This window comes from Heterodontus francisci, chromosome 38 (genome assembly GCF_036365525.1).
Source record: "Heterodontus francisci isolate sHetFra1 chromosome 38, sHetFra1.hap1, whole genome shotgun sequence".
Lineage (NCBI taxonomy): Eukaryota > Metazoa > Chordata > Chondrichthyes > Heterodontiformes > Heterodontidae > Heterodontus > Heterodontus francisci.
In genome coordinates this window covers 45031463-45046703 of record NC_090408.1, presented here as the reverse complement: position 1 = coordinate 45046703, position 15241 = coordinate 45031463, and the positions used below count along the sequence as shown (strand labels likewise).

Sequence of the window (15241 nt, the reverse complement as noted above, 5' to 3'; positions counted from 1 at the left end):
CTCCTTCTCCCCCTCTCCCCCTCCCTCCTTCTCCCCCTCTCCCCCTCCCTCCTTCTCCCCCTCCCCTTCTCCTCCTCCCCCTCCTCCCCTTCTCCCCCTCCCCCTCCTCCCCCTTCTCCCCCTCTCCCCTCCCCTCCTTCCCTCCTTCCCTCCTTCCTTCCCTCTCTCCCCTCCCTCTCTCCCCACCCCGTCTCCCCCCCCCCCCCCGGATTTAAGGATTAATAAACCGCAGTATTATCTTCAATTAGTGCTGATTGGTCCCCATGTTCTGTGAGCTGATTGGTTGGGTGTAACCAATTAGATTACACGTAAATAGTTTTACCGAGGGTTGGGAAGTGAGTTTTGCAATAATTGGATTTGATTAATGTGCAAACTCTTTATTATTGCAGCAAGTGTGCAGCCATTTTTATAAAATGGGGTGGATGGATGGATTGTGTATTTGTAAAATCTACTTTATTATGTTTGTTAATCTGCAACTCTATTATTTGTAGCAAAATGCAAAATCCTGATGCATTTAAGAAGTTGATTTTATTCGAGATGGTGAGGTGATTGAGATGTTAAATTTCACACTGTTGAGGGTGTTGTGTGACTCTGTATACTCCAGATTTTTCACAGATAGTAAATTGTGCAATCTTTTTATCTCCTCAGTCTACGGGAATGCGAAACATGGAATCGTCAATTGTTACAAAGCTATTTCAGGGGCAACTGAGCTATGTAAAATTGTGTCTAAGTTGTTACCACAAGTCTAGCCAAACAGAGAATTTTCTGAGCCTGTCTCTGCCGATGCCTCCTGACAGCAGGTGCTCTATTCAGGTAAAAGATTATCACCATTTTGTTAAGTGTGGAATCAAAATATTCCCCCCCCCCCCACTTCCATTTCAGTTCTTTTTCTCTCTCACCTCCAGATCTTCCCATAGATTCAAATTTCCCTACTTGATGTCACTGTCTTTAGTTCCAATTTGCTGCCAGTTCTAATCTTGGATGTTGTGATTGACTTGGTGTGGGCTGTTCTGTTATTTGTCCTGATTGTGTGGGTTCATGCAACACCTCCCTCCTCCACTTCCCTCCCTCCCTCCTCCTCCACCTGCCCTAACTCTGACTGAGGGCAGAAATGTGGCAGCTGGAAAATCACCAAAGTATTCTGTGTGATCCTGTGCCAATGCCCGAAGCCACCTGGGGAAGACCTACCTGTGTGGTGTTTTGCAGACAGCTACTTGTATAATCATAGCTTGGTTAGAGCACAGAAAGAGGCCATTTGGCCCATTGAGTCAGTGGCTGCTGTTTGCAAGAGCAATTCCACTAGACCCACTCCTCCCACCCTTTCCCCGTAATCCTGCACTTTGTTTTCTCTTCAGATAATTATCCAATTCCCTTTTGAAAGCCACGATTGAATCAGCCTCCACCACACTCTTGTCATGAGTTTCTTTGTGTTATCTTAAGCAACACAATGAGGTACGTGAATTCTAGTTCCTTGAAGATCTCTAGAAGGTTTATTAACAGCTAAACTACAACACAGAGCAAACTATATACAGAACCTTTGTCCAGGGTGTTGCTGTGTGGAGTGACTATGGCTTCTAGTCAGATAGCTAAATCCTGGTACTTGGCTCATTAGCATACTGAGTTCTTAAAGGGACATCACTCCTAAAGCGATCATATGACATCCTCTTTCTTTCCAAAGATGTCTCGTATGCTACAAGTAAAAACAAAAATAAAATTGGACAATATCAAAATTACTTTTATATAGGAATAGAGATGATAAAATTTACAAATATAAAGTTGGAATTGTGAAATTTACAAATGCAGAAGCTGAAGAGTCCATACATCGTTTCGGTGGTTTGACAACTCTTCCAGATCTTGTTATGGTATAAACTTCTGGGGATGTGGATTTCACCCTTGGCTGTTTTTGGTTTGCAGACGTGTTGTCACGAAGTTGCTTGTTCTCCTGATGTTCCGTCACACCCTCATTGTCGGAGTGTGTTCTTTTGAGTCTGCTGTGCGCAACTGGAGTACTGCACACTTCTCGCAATTGCTTTGGTTCCTCCTCAACATTGATCTGTTAGATGTTGTAACCTCGTAGGACCTAAGCTCATTGCACCCACCTCTGTGGGTAACTGTGTTCTCATTGTTGGGTCTGTGACCCCGATCTTTTGTCCTACGTGTATCTGAGATAGTTCTGCCTCTGCATGTCGGTCATGCACCATCTTCATTCTCCCCTGTTTTTCAAGCAGTCTCTCCTGCATCTCAGAGAATTTGGACAGATGATGGCTCAGTAGAGTCGTCCGAACTGATCTGCCAAACATGATTTCTGCTTCTATTTTCTATATTTCTATGTGTAACATGAAAATCTTGTTTTAGTTTAGTTTAGTTTAGAGATACAGCACTGAAACAGGCCCTTCGGCCCACCGAGTCTGTGCCGACCATCAACCACCCATCTATACTAATCCCACGCTAATTCCATATTCCTACCACATATCCCCACCTGTCCCTATATTCCCCTACCACCTACCTATACTGGGGGCAATTGCTAATGGCCAATTTACCTATCAACCTGCAAGTCTTTTGGCTTGTGGGAGGAAACCGCAGCACCCGGAGGAAACCCACGCAGACACAGGGAGAACTTGCAAACTCCACATAGGCAGTACCCGGAATTGAACCCGGGTCGCTGGAGCTGTGTGGCTGCGGTGCTAACCACTGCACCACTGTGCCGCCCACTTTTGTTGTCCTACTCTTCAGAATAAGTGATTAAACTGTGCAAACCATTGCTCGGCAAAACCATTAGATCTAGGGTAATGTAGTGAGGAGGTCACATGGCTTACGCCCCATTTGGCACACATATCCCTGAAGGGTCTGCCCGTATACTGTGGCTCATTGTCCGAAATGATTTCTTCAGGTGTAGTGAACAGACTGAATATGGAACTCACTGTGTCTGTAACGACTGGGCTTGAAGTGTCTTTTCCCTGTCTGACAATTGGAAATTTGGAGAAATAATCAGTGACTAAGATAAAGTCGTCTTCATTAACGGAAAATAGATCAGTGGCGATTTTGGACCAAGGGATGGATGGAATCTCGTGAGGGTGTCGAGGTTCTTTGTGTTGTTGTGGCTGGTGGCTCGCACATCCTCACTAACCTTTCAATGTCACTGTTGCTCCCTGGACAATAAATAGTGTCTCGTGCCGATTGTCTCGTTCGCTCTATGCCCATATGGCCTAGGTGAAGTTGTGTCAAGATGTCCTGTCGGAGAGCTTTGGGCATAATCACTTATTTTCCTTTGAAGGTGACACCTCTCGAGATACCGAGATCATCTCTAGAAAGGCAAAAGCACCACAGAGTTTCTGGCACCTCTTTCACCGTATCAGACCAACCTTCTATGATGATTCTCCACAGTGCCATCAGTTGTGGGTCATTGGCTGTTTCTGATTGTAGTTGGTCATATTTGTGCTGACCAAAGTGCAATAAATCAATTTTGAGCAGATCTTCCACCTCGATGTCCATGCTGTCTACTTGTAGATCCAGTGGGAGTTCTTCATTCTTGTTCAGGTTGGGCAATCTACTTAGCGTATCCGAGGTGACTATTTTGGTACCCGGTTTGTAGCAGGTGCCGAAGTCGTACACCTGTACTTTCACTAAGTCACTGTAGTCGAGGTGGTGATGGATTTTGCCATTGCATTCCATGCCATCCAACTTGCGCTTTAGCTTTTCTTGTATGTGCACACTGCACTTCCTGGGAGGATCGATTGACGGATTTGCATCCTCTCTGAGGTGCAGTACGGCATCATCTTTGAAATCTCCTATGGCGCCGGAACTGCCCGGGTACATTTGTCGTAGCTCGTGGACCGACTCAGTGCGGGTACCCTTGGTCTCTTCTGCTGTAATGGTGATCATTGTGTACATTGATCTCATGGATAGTCACAATGTTGAGGTCCTTACACGCTGGTAGTCCTGCCACTGCTGGTCTGCTCTTGTCTATCAGGTAAAATATTTGTGGTTTCCGTGCCGACTTACCAGAGCTGCATTGCATTGTTAGTGTGCCACTGCAAGGGATAGATGACCGTATACAGTTAACTTTGCAGTTGTCGATTATATCATTAATTTCCAATGACCCTGGTACATATCCTTCAGGATTCGGACTAGTAGGATATTTGCACTAGCTCCCGTCTCAGTCTTAGTCCTGAGTGTGTGTTTGTCAACTTTCTTTTGGCACATGATATTAATAGTAGCAAAAGATTCCAATTGTTTAACTTCGACACAATGTGTCAGGTTCACAATGTGAAACATCTGCTCATCTTCTGGCTGAGAATAGCTCCACTCTGAGTCTTGTCTCAGGTCTACTCCGTTGTGGACTTTGTGTCGTGGCTTGCATTTACACAGGTCTATGGCGCTCTCCTTGCTGCTGTTGCCATGTTGCTGCACCTGTCTTCTGTTTGTTTGTGTCCTATTGTGACTTCTGGCTGCATCTTTGGAGCCAGATTTCTTGCTTAGGCCGGCCCAGTGTCCTTTTGCACTGCACGCCTTGCACATATCTTGAAATACAGGATAACTTCGCAGTGAATGGGACAAACCACACTTGCCACACAGCTTGCTTGCTTTTTGTGACCTGTATGTTGATACTGTCGGCTGCACCTAGTGCTTGCAGATGCTGTTGTACAACTACAATGGCTTCATATTTCCTGCCATCTTCCAGCACTGTAACAATGCTGTGACCTTTCTTTTTCCCTCAAAAGGTCTTTTTGAAAGGCATCAATAGGTGCTGAGACAATTACCAGCTCCATTATTCACTCCAACAGCTCAGTTTCTGAAAAAATGCATTTGTTGTCCTTACTAAGGCATCTACTGATGAACTGATCTCTTGATTCCTGTGGCTGTTGCCTGTAGGACATCAATTCCAAGCAATGAATTCTAAAATTCACTCTTGCCCGAAGCTGATCTTCTAGCACTTTCCATATCTTTGCGGGACCTTTCTGGTTCTCTTCAGAGAAGCCAGAAGTATTGATTCTGTATAACCCCTCATTTCCAACTGCTATCAGTATTTTCACAGCCTGCCTCTCTAGTTCTGTAACTGCTTGGTCTGTGAAATATAACTGTAATCTTTGTTTAAAAAGTTTGAGCTCAGATAGGATATCAATGGCCTTCCAGTTCATGCTGGGGAATTTGATATCCATCCTTCTGCTGTTCTTTTGCTTTCTGCTCTATATTTAACTTTGTTCAGCTCTGTCTGTGCCTTCAGCTCTGTACTTATTATGACTTTTCTATTTGTGTTTTAAAACTTGTTCTATTAATTCTGCACTGTTCCCCCTTTAAGAAATTCTTTTTTTCAGGCTAGCTTGATTCAGTGGTCCTTGACAGTGTTCACTGTTTGGTTATTTCTCTTTCAGCACTTTGCTGAATTGTTTGCACAGCTGCTTATTGGGATTCACAGAGCTGTTGGATAGTTCCAGTTGCTTTTTTTTTTGCTATAGTTTATTTACCTTGTTCATGCTTGACTGGTTTAATTATTCCCCCCTCTGCCATCAGCTGTGGCTGCGTTACTGGAGACTCTGCTGTGTTTGGGGTTTCCGCGCTTTTTTTGCACTTCACTTTTGGATTTCGTTTTTTTACTCAGTTTGTTGCTTTTCAGGGTTTTCCCTTCTTTTTCTCTCGCTCACATGGAGCCTTCAGAAAATGAATTTTTAAAAACTCGTCAAAGGCTTTTTCTTAAACCCGGATTTCTCGATTGTCGGCACAATGACTCACCCGAGTATGCAGCCATACTTCCATTGGATGGAGCTTTTCTCAGCTTTCTAATGATTTGTAACTTTCTTTCACACTTTTCAGGTCTTTGTTTTAAAGTTTCTTCACATGTTGCTTCAAATTTTCTCTTCTACACAAGAACATAGGAAATAGGACCAGGTGTATGCCATTCAGTAAGATCATGGCTGATCTGCCCCAGACTTCAAATCCTCTTTCGTTATAGCTCCTCATTGCCCTCAACTCCCCGATATTTCAAAAATCTATCTACCTCCTCTTTAAATAGTTTCAGTGATCCAGAATCCACAACTCTCTGAAATAGACAGACAATGTTGGAAATACTCAGCGGGTCAGGCAGCATCTGTGGGGAGAGAAACAAAGTTAACATTTCAAGTCTGTGACTTTTCTTCATATGCTTATTAGGAGAGCTGGTGCAGACACGAAAGGCCAAATAGCATCCTTCTGTACTTCAACAATTTTGTGATTATGAAACGTTAACTCTATTTCTCTCTCCACAGATGCTGCCTGAACTGCTGAATATTTCCCGCATTTTCTGCCTTTATTTTAGTTAAACATGATTTGCTTTTAACAAATCCATGCTGGCTTTGCTTAATTAATGCAAGTGACTGTTAATTTTGTCCAGATTATCGAGTTTAAACTGACTGACTTGTAGCTGCTGTGTTTATCCTTACACCCATTTTTGACTTTTTGTGACAGTCCTTGCAGTACAACATAAGTTTTCAATGTGTGTTGGAGCAAATTCTCTCCTGGCAAACTAGTTGTGAGCTTCCTTCCTCAGCTGAGACTGGTTAATGAAGCTGAGAACTGGAAGTAGGGATGTTACAAATGTCATTGTATGTCAGGCACTGGAGAAATATGGTGCTGGGAATTGGTGACAAATTATCAAAGACCCAGTGCCTACCAAGGCAGCAGTCCCCAAGGCAACTCTATAACCGAAAAACTATTTAAACTGCGATAATTTCCCCTTCCCAAAGAGCATCAATTTGTTCATCCGTTTAGATCCTTTCCCGATAACACAAAGGGGGCCCTTGTAGATTGTACTGAACTTACAGATCCATATACTGAAGAGGTTTTGTCTGTTCAGGGATCAGCCTGGTACTACTTAAGGTGCAGGGGAAGGGTCTGCAGGAAAAGCAACCCAAAAGCCAGGGGTTGAATCTCCATGGGTTTTCTCCCAATAGTCTGCAGATTCCCTGGTTCCTCTGCTGAAACTGTGTTAGGTGAACAGGAGATCTCTTGGCCCCCCCAACCCACAGTGGAAATGTGCTCCTAGCTCCAGATCTCAGTCTCTGATATAAAAACAAAATACTGCAAATGCTACAAATACTAAGCAGAACTGTTCTGATGAAAGGTCACTGACCCAGAACGTTAACTCTGCGTCTCTCTCTCCACAGATGCTGCCTGACCTGCTGAGTATTTCCAGCACTTTGTTTTTATTGCAGCCTCTGATGTTTACTCTATTTGGTGGATGGATTATTGTGGCAGGGTGAGGGGTTATTAGTCTGCACAATGCTTTTCCATACTGCATAATTTTCAAAGCACCCAGTTTCTTCAAACCAGCCCCTACTCTGTAACAAATGGTTGCTGTTTCATAGGATTGCCTTAGATTGTTCTTTAAAGAAGAGGTTCTGAGTTCCAGGGACCAGCCTTTCTGTTCCTTTTGTGGAAGGAAGCAGGACCAGACCGAAAGTATCCAGCTACTGAAAGCACCTGATATCATCATCATACACCTGAAACGGTGAGTAAACAGCTCATTCCACACATGCCATTCATCAGACAGACACTTTGCCCCAAAGATCAAGAAAAATGTCCTTTTTCTACAGTTTAATGATTTTTAACATTTACAATAGGTGCTTGGCTACTGAATGCAGTATTTATAATGTTAACACAAATGTAATCGTTTTGCGTCTTGCTAATGTACTTGGCTGATACGAAGTGTTGCTAACTCTGCCAGTACTGGGAGGAATGCCTTTATTTTTTATTTGCAGTCATAACTTGGATTAATGGACAAATTAATGTTACACACTCTCAACTTGCTTTTTCAGGGAATTGCAATGCTGTCGATGCTACCCGAGTGCCGTGGAGTCAGGATTGACACCTGGTGCCAGTTCATCCTGGTGTGTTAGGGTGGGGGCCCAATCAGACCCCAGAGTTGGTTAGCAGCCTGTGCTGAATAAACTGACTGTTGGGAGTGGAAAGAATGAGCTTGGGTTTCCAAGGGCAAGCACATGTGGGACCGTACACCACGAAAGAACCTATTGGAAAAAAAATCTATCATTTTATTGTGAATATTTTATTTTATTACCTCAATTCCTATGGGTAAAGTTGCTAAAAAGTCAGCCAGCCAATTTGCTGACTGCAGCGACTTGGGAGGAAATTGGTCTTTCCCATTGGCTTTTCTCATCTGGAACAAAGTCTCTGGCTTTGCCTGGTGCCCTACCAACAAATCCTGGCCTTTGTAGTTCTGTTTGCGACGAGTATTAGGCTTCTTCATAAATATGTAACTAATTAACCAGAATTCCCTCTCTCCTGCTAGCTTTGAATCTGATGATCACGGTAATAGAAAGCTGACCAGTACTGTGGCCTTTCCACTCGAAGATCTAGATCTGTCCCAATATACAACCAATCCATCAACTCAACAGCTAAAGTATCATCTTTATGCTGTTGTGGTAAGTAGCATCATTTAAACTATTCTTGGCAATTGGACTTTGCTTGTCCTTGCCATCCCCCTTCTCTACATCAGGAATACTGTTCTATGAAATGGAGTCCACAAACAATCTATAGCAACATTAGGTGCAACAGTCCCCTCTCCCTACCTGCAAGGCTCTCATCTCAAATATATTGGGAATAAGATGCCCATATTTTATTCAATATTTGTAAACTGCAGATATCTACAAGGTGGATAACATACATGCACATTATAAACTTGATTCAACAAACTCTGACACATGCTGCTGTTTACATTGTAACGTCCTAACTTTTGTATAGGTTGTGGGGTAGGGGAGTGATACTGGACCAGGAAACTAGAGGTCACCCAGATCCTGAGAACAAAGGAAGGGAAAGGATAAAAGTGTGGAGCAAGAATTCATTAAAAATTGGGACCACAGTACTGTCTCAGCATAAGACCATGAAGGAAATAGAAAAGGTTTGTGGTGTGAATAGAGGGTGGGGAGGGAAGTAAACTTTTATAAAGATCAGATACATTTTGCTTTAGACCACAGGTGAATCATATTCCAGTAAAACAGATGTACCAGGTGTTCATTACAAAAAACATCATTTATACATCAAACTTTCACCAAGGCGCCAGTGATTGTTTTATATAAAACAATGTATGGATGAAGTCAGGGTGATGTCCCATGACCTTTTCTCTTTCCACAGAATCATACAGGCACTTTAGACAGTGGTCACTACACTGCTTTCTGCAAGAATCCAGTAACACAGAACTGGCATGAGTTCAATGATGCAAAAGTGACCAACATTTCTGAGCAGAAGCTCCAGTCACCAGCTGCTTATGTTCTTTTCTATAATTGTGTGAATTTTCAATGGGCACAGTAATTCCATCTCAGACAGACTACAACAATAAACTGTTTCCTTATAATCCAGTTTTCATTCTGTACTTGCCCAAGAGGGCAGAACATTGTATAAATTATGTAATTAATTCTAACTTGATAGCTCATGCTGTTATTTTATCTGGTATTGTCTAACATGGACACTGTCCTGTGGATTAAAGGTATTCCTCTCTCCAATGAGTCTTTGGTGCAGTGTGTGAGCAGATACACTTCTATTAGTAAGTAGGTTATAAGGCATGCAGAGTTATGGGACCTAACATCCTGGCTGTTGTGCTGAAAACTAGCTGTACCACTCCTCCAGCACAGCTACAACACTAGCACTGACCCAATGTGGAAAATTGCTCACAAATTGTCAGAAAAAGCAGGACAATCTAATTCAGCCAATTACTCCATCAGTCTATTCAGTAAAGTGATGGAAGGTGATGGTAACAGTGCTTCATACAGCACTTTCTCGCCCCCTAAACTGCTCACTGATGCTCAGTTTAAGTTTCACCAAGACCACTTGCCTTCAGCACCACTTCCCCCAACCCCAGCCTGGAATGAGTACAGCTCCACCAACACAAGAAGCTCAACACCATTGAGGACAAACTATGCTGCATGATTGGTACCCCAGCCACCACCTTAGCAAGCCATTTCCTCCTCTACAGGCACAGCGTGTACCATCTACAAGATGCACTACAGCAACTCGCCAAGGCTCTGTGGACAGTACCTCCCAAACCTGCAAGCTCACCCACATAGGACAAGGACACATTGGGGAAAAATATTTCCCGCATGACACCTCCTAGCCACATCAAACCATAATGAAACATTCTATACAGACCCAAGAACATGCTTCAAAATACTTTCTGGATAAATCACTCCAAATGGCCGATTGGAACAGGTGAAATTTTATCTTCAACTGAAACTTTACAAGTGCAAGCCAGCTTGGAATTTCATAGGAGCACCAACACCATGCCCAAAATGGGAAAGATCACCAGAGCAGCTTGCTGGCTAAACTTCATAAAGGACACTCACCCACCACAGCAGCACCCCACAAAGCAACATGGGCCAGGGCATACAGCTCCCAGCAAATGCACATCCACAGCCTCATCAAGCTCTGCCTAACCATGAACTGCATGCACCCTATGCAATCCAAATGTACAGCTTCACTACTCATGTGCAAGTATGTAGAAAAGCAGTGGAAAAGCAAGGTGAATAGCAAAAAATGGCTAAGAGGGAAGAACAGAAAAGCTTAGCAAATGGGTGATTTAATCAGAAGGCATTTAATAGAGAAAGGTGAAATAATACATGACAGTACTAAAATTACAAAATGAAAGACATTACGTAAGTCAGGAAAAATTCAAATGTTGATTGAATATTAGTTTAGTTTTAGTTTAGAGATACAGCACTGAAACAGGCCCTTCGGCCCACCGAGTCTGTGCCGACCATCAACCACCCATTTATACTAATCCTACACTAATCCCATATTCCTACCACATCCCTACCTGACCCTATATATTTCCCTACCACCTACCTATACTAGGGGCAATTTATAATGGCCAATTAACCTATCAACCTGCAAGTCTTTGGCATGTGGGAGGAAACTGGAGCACCCGGAGGAAACCCACGCAGACACAGGGAGAACTTGCAAACTCCGCACAGTACCCAGAATCGAATCCGGGTCCCTGGAGCTGTGAGGCTGCGGTGCTAACCACTGCGCCACCGTGCCGCCCCAAATATTAAAATACTGCCACAGTGGGAGTGGATGCAGAACTAGATAGAGGGACAGGTATATTCATGTCTTATAAACCAATCATAGGTCTACACATGCAACTTACCATATTGATAAAATACAGAAAATAATTCAAAGGACATTAAAATTTCATATCAAATGTGACTATTAATCTCCAAATAAGTAATTCAAATGCTACTAGAAAATATGAATAAAGTGAAATATTTAATTTCCCCATTGCTGATTGTTAACGGTACTAGACTGCAGATTGCTCATTTCATTAAAAGGGGGTAAGAAGCAACAGAAAATTGTAGGAGCCTCAAAATAAACTTTAGATCTGGTCTGCAGCAATGTTCTCATTAAAATGTAGTTGTGTGTGGCTAGTTTTTTCCAGTTATGCAGTCCCTTTAAAGTTTGTCTCATGACATGTTGCATTCATCACAGAACAAGCCATGTACCCACACAGCTTCATGGGAACATTCAAGATCTGTAAAATGATGTAAAATTAACAATTTAACTTCTTGGTGTGATGGCTAATCTTCCCCTGTACTGTCAGTTTAGGAATGCTATAACTAGCGCCCCGGGACAAGTTAGTCTCACAAAGTAAAAAAAAAGTGGGTCGTCTAATGAAGTTACTGTACTGATTTGTTTTGCCAAGAAATTCACAACCCAAAGTGGCTAATTTTTTCAAAGAGCAACAGAGCTGAATGAATTCTACAGTAAATATGCTGGGATTTCTTGACAGACATCCACTACCAAGGGTTTATCATACAAACTTAGCTTGATGCATGCATTTTCAGGTTAAATGCTTGGATTGTTCATTTGAAATTAGTTTCACATTTCATTCTGTGATGTATTATATGGCAAAGCAAATTTACTAAGTGGCTTTAAAGGGAATTTGTTTCCTTGCCCATATACTGTCATTGAACTCATGGGCATTTACACATAGCAAGGAACTTCAGGTGCAGCTGATGGTACAAGTAAGCAGTGTCTCCATCAGAAACTGTGTCAAAGACCAAGCCTGTGCGCTGAATGTAATCACTTGCTTTATTGAGTTTCTAATTTCAGGCATGGTGATATAAAGGAAACATTGAGGAACATGGGAACAGGCCGTATTGGATATCACAATCAAAGGAACCGGAGGACAACATTCAGCCCAAGCCTATTCCACCATTCATAGACTATGGTGGATCTGTACCTCAACTCCATTTACTTGACTTAGATGAGATTATTAAGAGTTACAGAACTAACAAAAATCTAAAACTCAGTTTTGGAATTTTCAAATAGCTCCCAGCCACAGAATTCCACCATCCTTTGTGTGAAGAATGCTTCTGAAATCACCCTGAAATGACCAAGCTCTAATTTTAAGGCTATGGCCCCTTGTTCCGCATCTCCCAGTAGAGGAAATAATTTCTCTCTATTACCCATCAGCTCTCAATCATTGTAAACACCTCAATGTGATCCATTAATCTTCTATATTTAAGGGAATAGAAAAATATTCAACAACCTGTCCTCATAATTTAACCTTTTTAGCCTGGTATCATTCTGGTAAATCTGCACTGCCTTGCCTCCAAGGCCTATATATCCTTCCCAAGGCACAGTATCCTGAAATGAACACAGTACTTCAGATGGGGTCTGATCAGTGCTCTGTACAGCTATAAGTTTCACCATACCCCCCCATCCCAGAGATAAAAAGGCTAATGGAATGTTGGCCTTTAACTTTTTTTCTGCCTTCAGGAAGCAAAAGGGCCTTTCGCAGGGAAGGAGATAAGAAGTTCAACTGAGTTTTGGAAAACATATCAGCACCAGTCAATGTCAACCCATGAAAGGCAGACAAATGTAGGGTAGTTGCTGAGAAATGAACTCTCAATTTCACCAAACATCTTATTTCTGCAACCAAAGGCATTGGCAATGGCAAATAAATAAACGGAGCAAACAAGTAATTGAGCAGTTACACAGTAACATGTCTGCACCAGTGTAGAAAACACCCAAAAGATGCAAAAGTCAAGGATCATTCCCATTGACGAATCATACAGCTTGTTCAGATCTCAACTGTTAAAAGGTATATTTGATACATTTAATTCACACCTTTTGCAAAAAATTGATTTGCAATATAATTTTTGGTTAAGATCAAATGCAGCAGAGTTGTATCTTCATTTAAGCACCTCCTCTACTGTTTGGTAGAAATATATGCAAGGTTACTTCAAATAAAAGTACCATTACTTTTTAAAACTATTTATATATTATATACACATACACAATTTGTGTAAGTTTGCAGTCATTATGTACAGATACATTCCCATCCATTCAGATTACCCCTAGTTATTTTCACAGTACGGAAAAGTTCGCTATAACTAGTATAGAAAGGCCATTACAACAGGAACAAGTCGTTTAACAGAATCATACTTGTACTTCTGTCTCATGTAGCAGCAAAAATCTCGTGAAGGGCAATGAGTACTAGCTCTTCAAATTGTTGCAACTACAAACTCAGTTCAGTGAACAGGATATGACATTCTTGTAATCACTAATAGGCAGTTAAATTTGTTACACAGCTAAAACTCATTTTTCTGGCAAAGTACAAAGGACAGATTATCCAGTTAAGCTCTAGATTTGCAATGGAGTAAGTTTTGCAACAGCTGTATATGTTGCTAATCTTCCTGGTCACATGCCCAACACGCCTTGATCAGTGACTAAACATTGGTACAATCATGTGGAACATCACTTTGCAAGTTCGCCACTGAACCCTGCTATGTAGCCAAATCAGCTGCACGCAGCTCCAACGAGCTGTAAAACAGAATATAGGCTGCTGATGATCGCACTGAAGAAGCAGATATCTCTGAAACATCTTGATCATCAAACTTGAACCAGCGCGGTTTCACAGCATTCTTGCAGTAAGCTGTATAGTGTCCTCCATCCAGTCCTCCATAATGGTTCTATAAATTTTTTTTAAAATCCAGTGGTTAATAATTACTTCAAGATAGTCAATGTCACAGTTACAGAGCTGATCATTTTCAAGGTTTAACAGAATTTGGTCAATACGGCTACAGTATTTCTGGTTTCGGAAAGGCTCCAATAATCTTATGTTTTGTAGATTCCAAGAAGGGAAAAAAGTGGTGGCTAGGTTCAATTTTCCTCAGTTCGTTTCCACAAAAATCAGAGCAGATGAATAACAGTGGTTATGTTACTGGGCTAGTAATCCAGAGACAGGAGTTCAAATTCCAATACAGTAGTTTGTGAATCTGAATTCAGTTAATTAAACAAAAAATTGGAAGCATCAGTAATGGTGAATATGAAGTCATCAGATTATCGTTAAAAAAACACAGCTGGTTCACTTTAGTGAAGGAACCCTGCATCCTTAACCTGTCTGCTCTATATAATCCCACTGGTTGACTCATAACTGCTATCTGAAATGAAACTGCACCAAGGTGCAGTTCACCAACAGCACCTCTGAAGACAATAAATGTCAACAATGCCCGTATCCCAGGAATGAATAAAAGAGCGACCAAGCTGGCTAATCAACACCTGTGAAAAAAAACTCACACCTGTAGTGAGATTGCAAGTTACCAGGCACAAACGACTACTTGCTTGGTAAACCAGTTTAGAGTGTCCAAAACTTGTGAGTAAAGGCTCCAGGTAAGTGAAGCCATTTCACTCAAAGTGGGGTCTTCCTGAAAAATGTCCCATATCAGAAAAAGTTAGAAGCTCTTCCAGTTTAAGGAGTTAGCTGTAACCTGGCATAACAGAAGGATTTGGATGAAGGCAACCTTTCAGCTCATTTGGTCTAATTCTTCTTGAATACGATATAGGACAGCTAATATTTTTGAACAGGCTCCTGTACTAACTGATGTTCTGACATCACAATGTGTTAAAAATATTTTGCCTCCATGCAATTCCAATTAATTTTACCTCCCATTATAAATTCCTTTGTTCCAATTTGTAATGGAAACTGGCCATGTAACTGTCACCCAAACACTCTTGCAATAAGTGACTATGCTGTGACAATTCAGTCTCCTGTCTCCCAGTCTACACTCCTCTGCTCAACTAACTCTACCCAGCTGCTTTCCAAACTACAGATAACATAAAATCAAAGTATTAATCAAGTACAGAATGATGACTTTGAAATGAGATGTGGATAATGTCCATGTACACTGGTCAGAGTATCCCTTATCTAACCCTGCTTCGCCTGAAGACTATCAGAAATTTACAGCATGGAAGG

General features: G+C 41.8%; 2 protein-coding genes across 8 annotated transcripts in view; one reads left to right on the top strand and one right to left on the bottom strand.

Moving 5' to 3' along the window:
• The first annotated feature begins 431 nt into the window (after nt 1-431).
• Nucleotides 432-9469, top strand: LOC137352608 (ubiquitin carboxyl-terminal hydrolase 50-like). The gene is made up of 5 exons (XM_068018321.1): nt 432-540; nt 649-813; nt 7341-7483; nt 8282-8414; nt 9124-9469. Exons 1-5 carry the CDS (start codon nt 496-498, stop codon nt 9298-9300), a joined length of 663 nt encoding a protein of 220 aa, XP_067874422.1. The 5' UTR covers nt 432-495; the 3' UTR covers nt 9301-9469.
• usp8 (ubiquitin specific peptidase 8) overlaps nt 8416-15241 on the bottom strand; it is an 86246-nt gene continuing 79420 nt past the window's right edge. For all 7 annotated transcript variants that reach the window (XM_068018307.1, XM_068018310.1, XM_068018308.1 and 4 more), the window contains exon 19: nt 8416-13958. In XM_068018307.1, the coding sequence (XP_067874408.1) occupies nt 13773-13958 (186 nt within the window). In that variant the 3' untranslated portion in view covers nt 8416-13772. The remainder of the gene's footprint in view (nt 13959-15241) is intronic.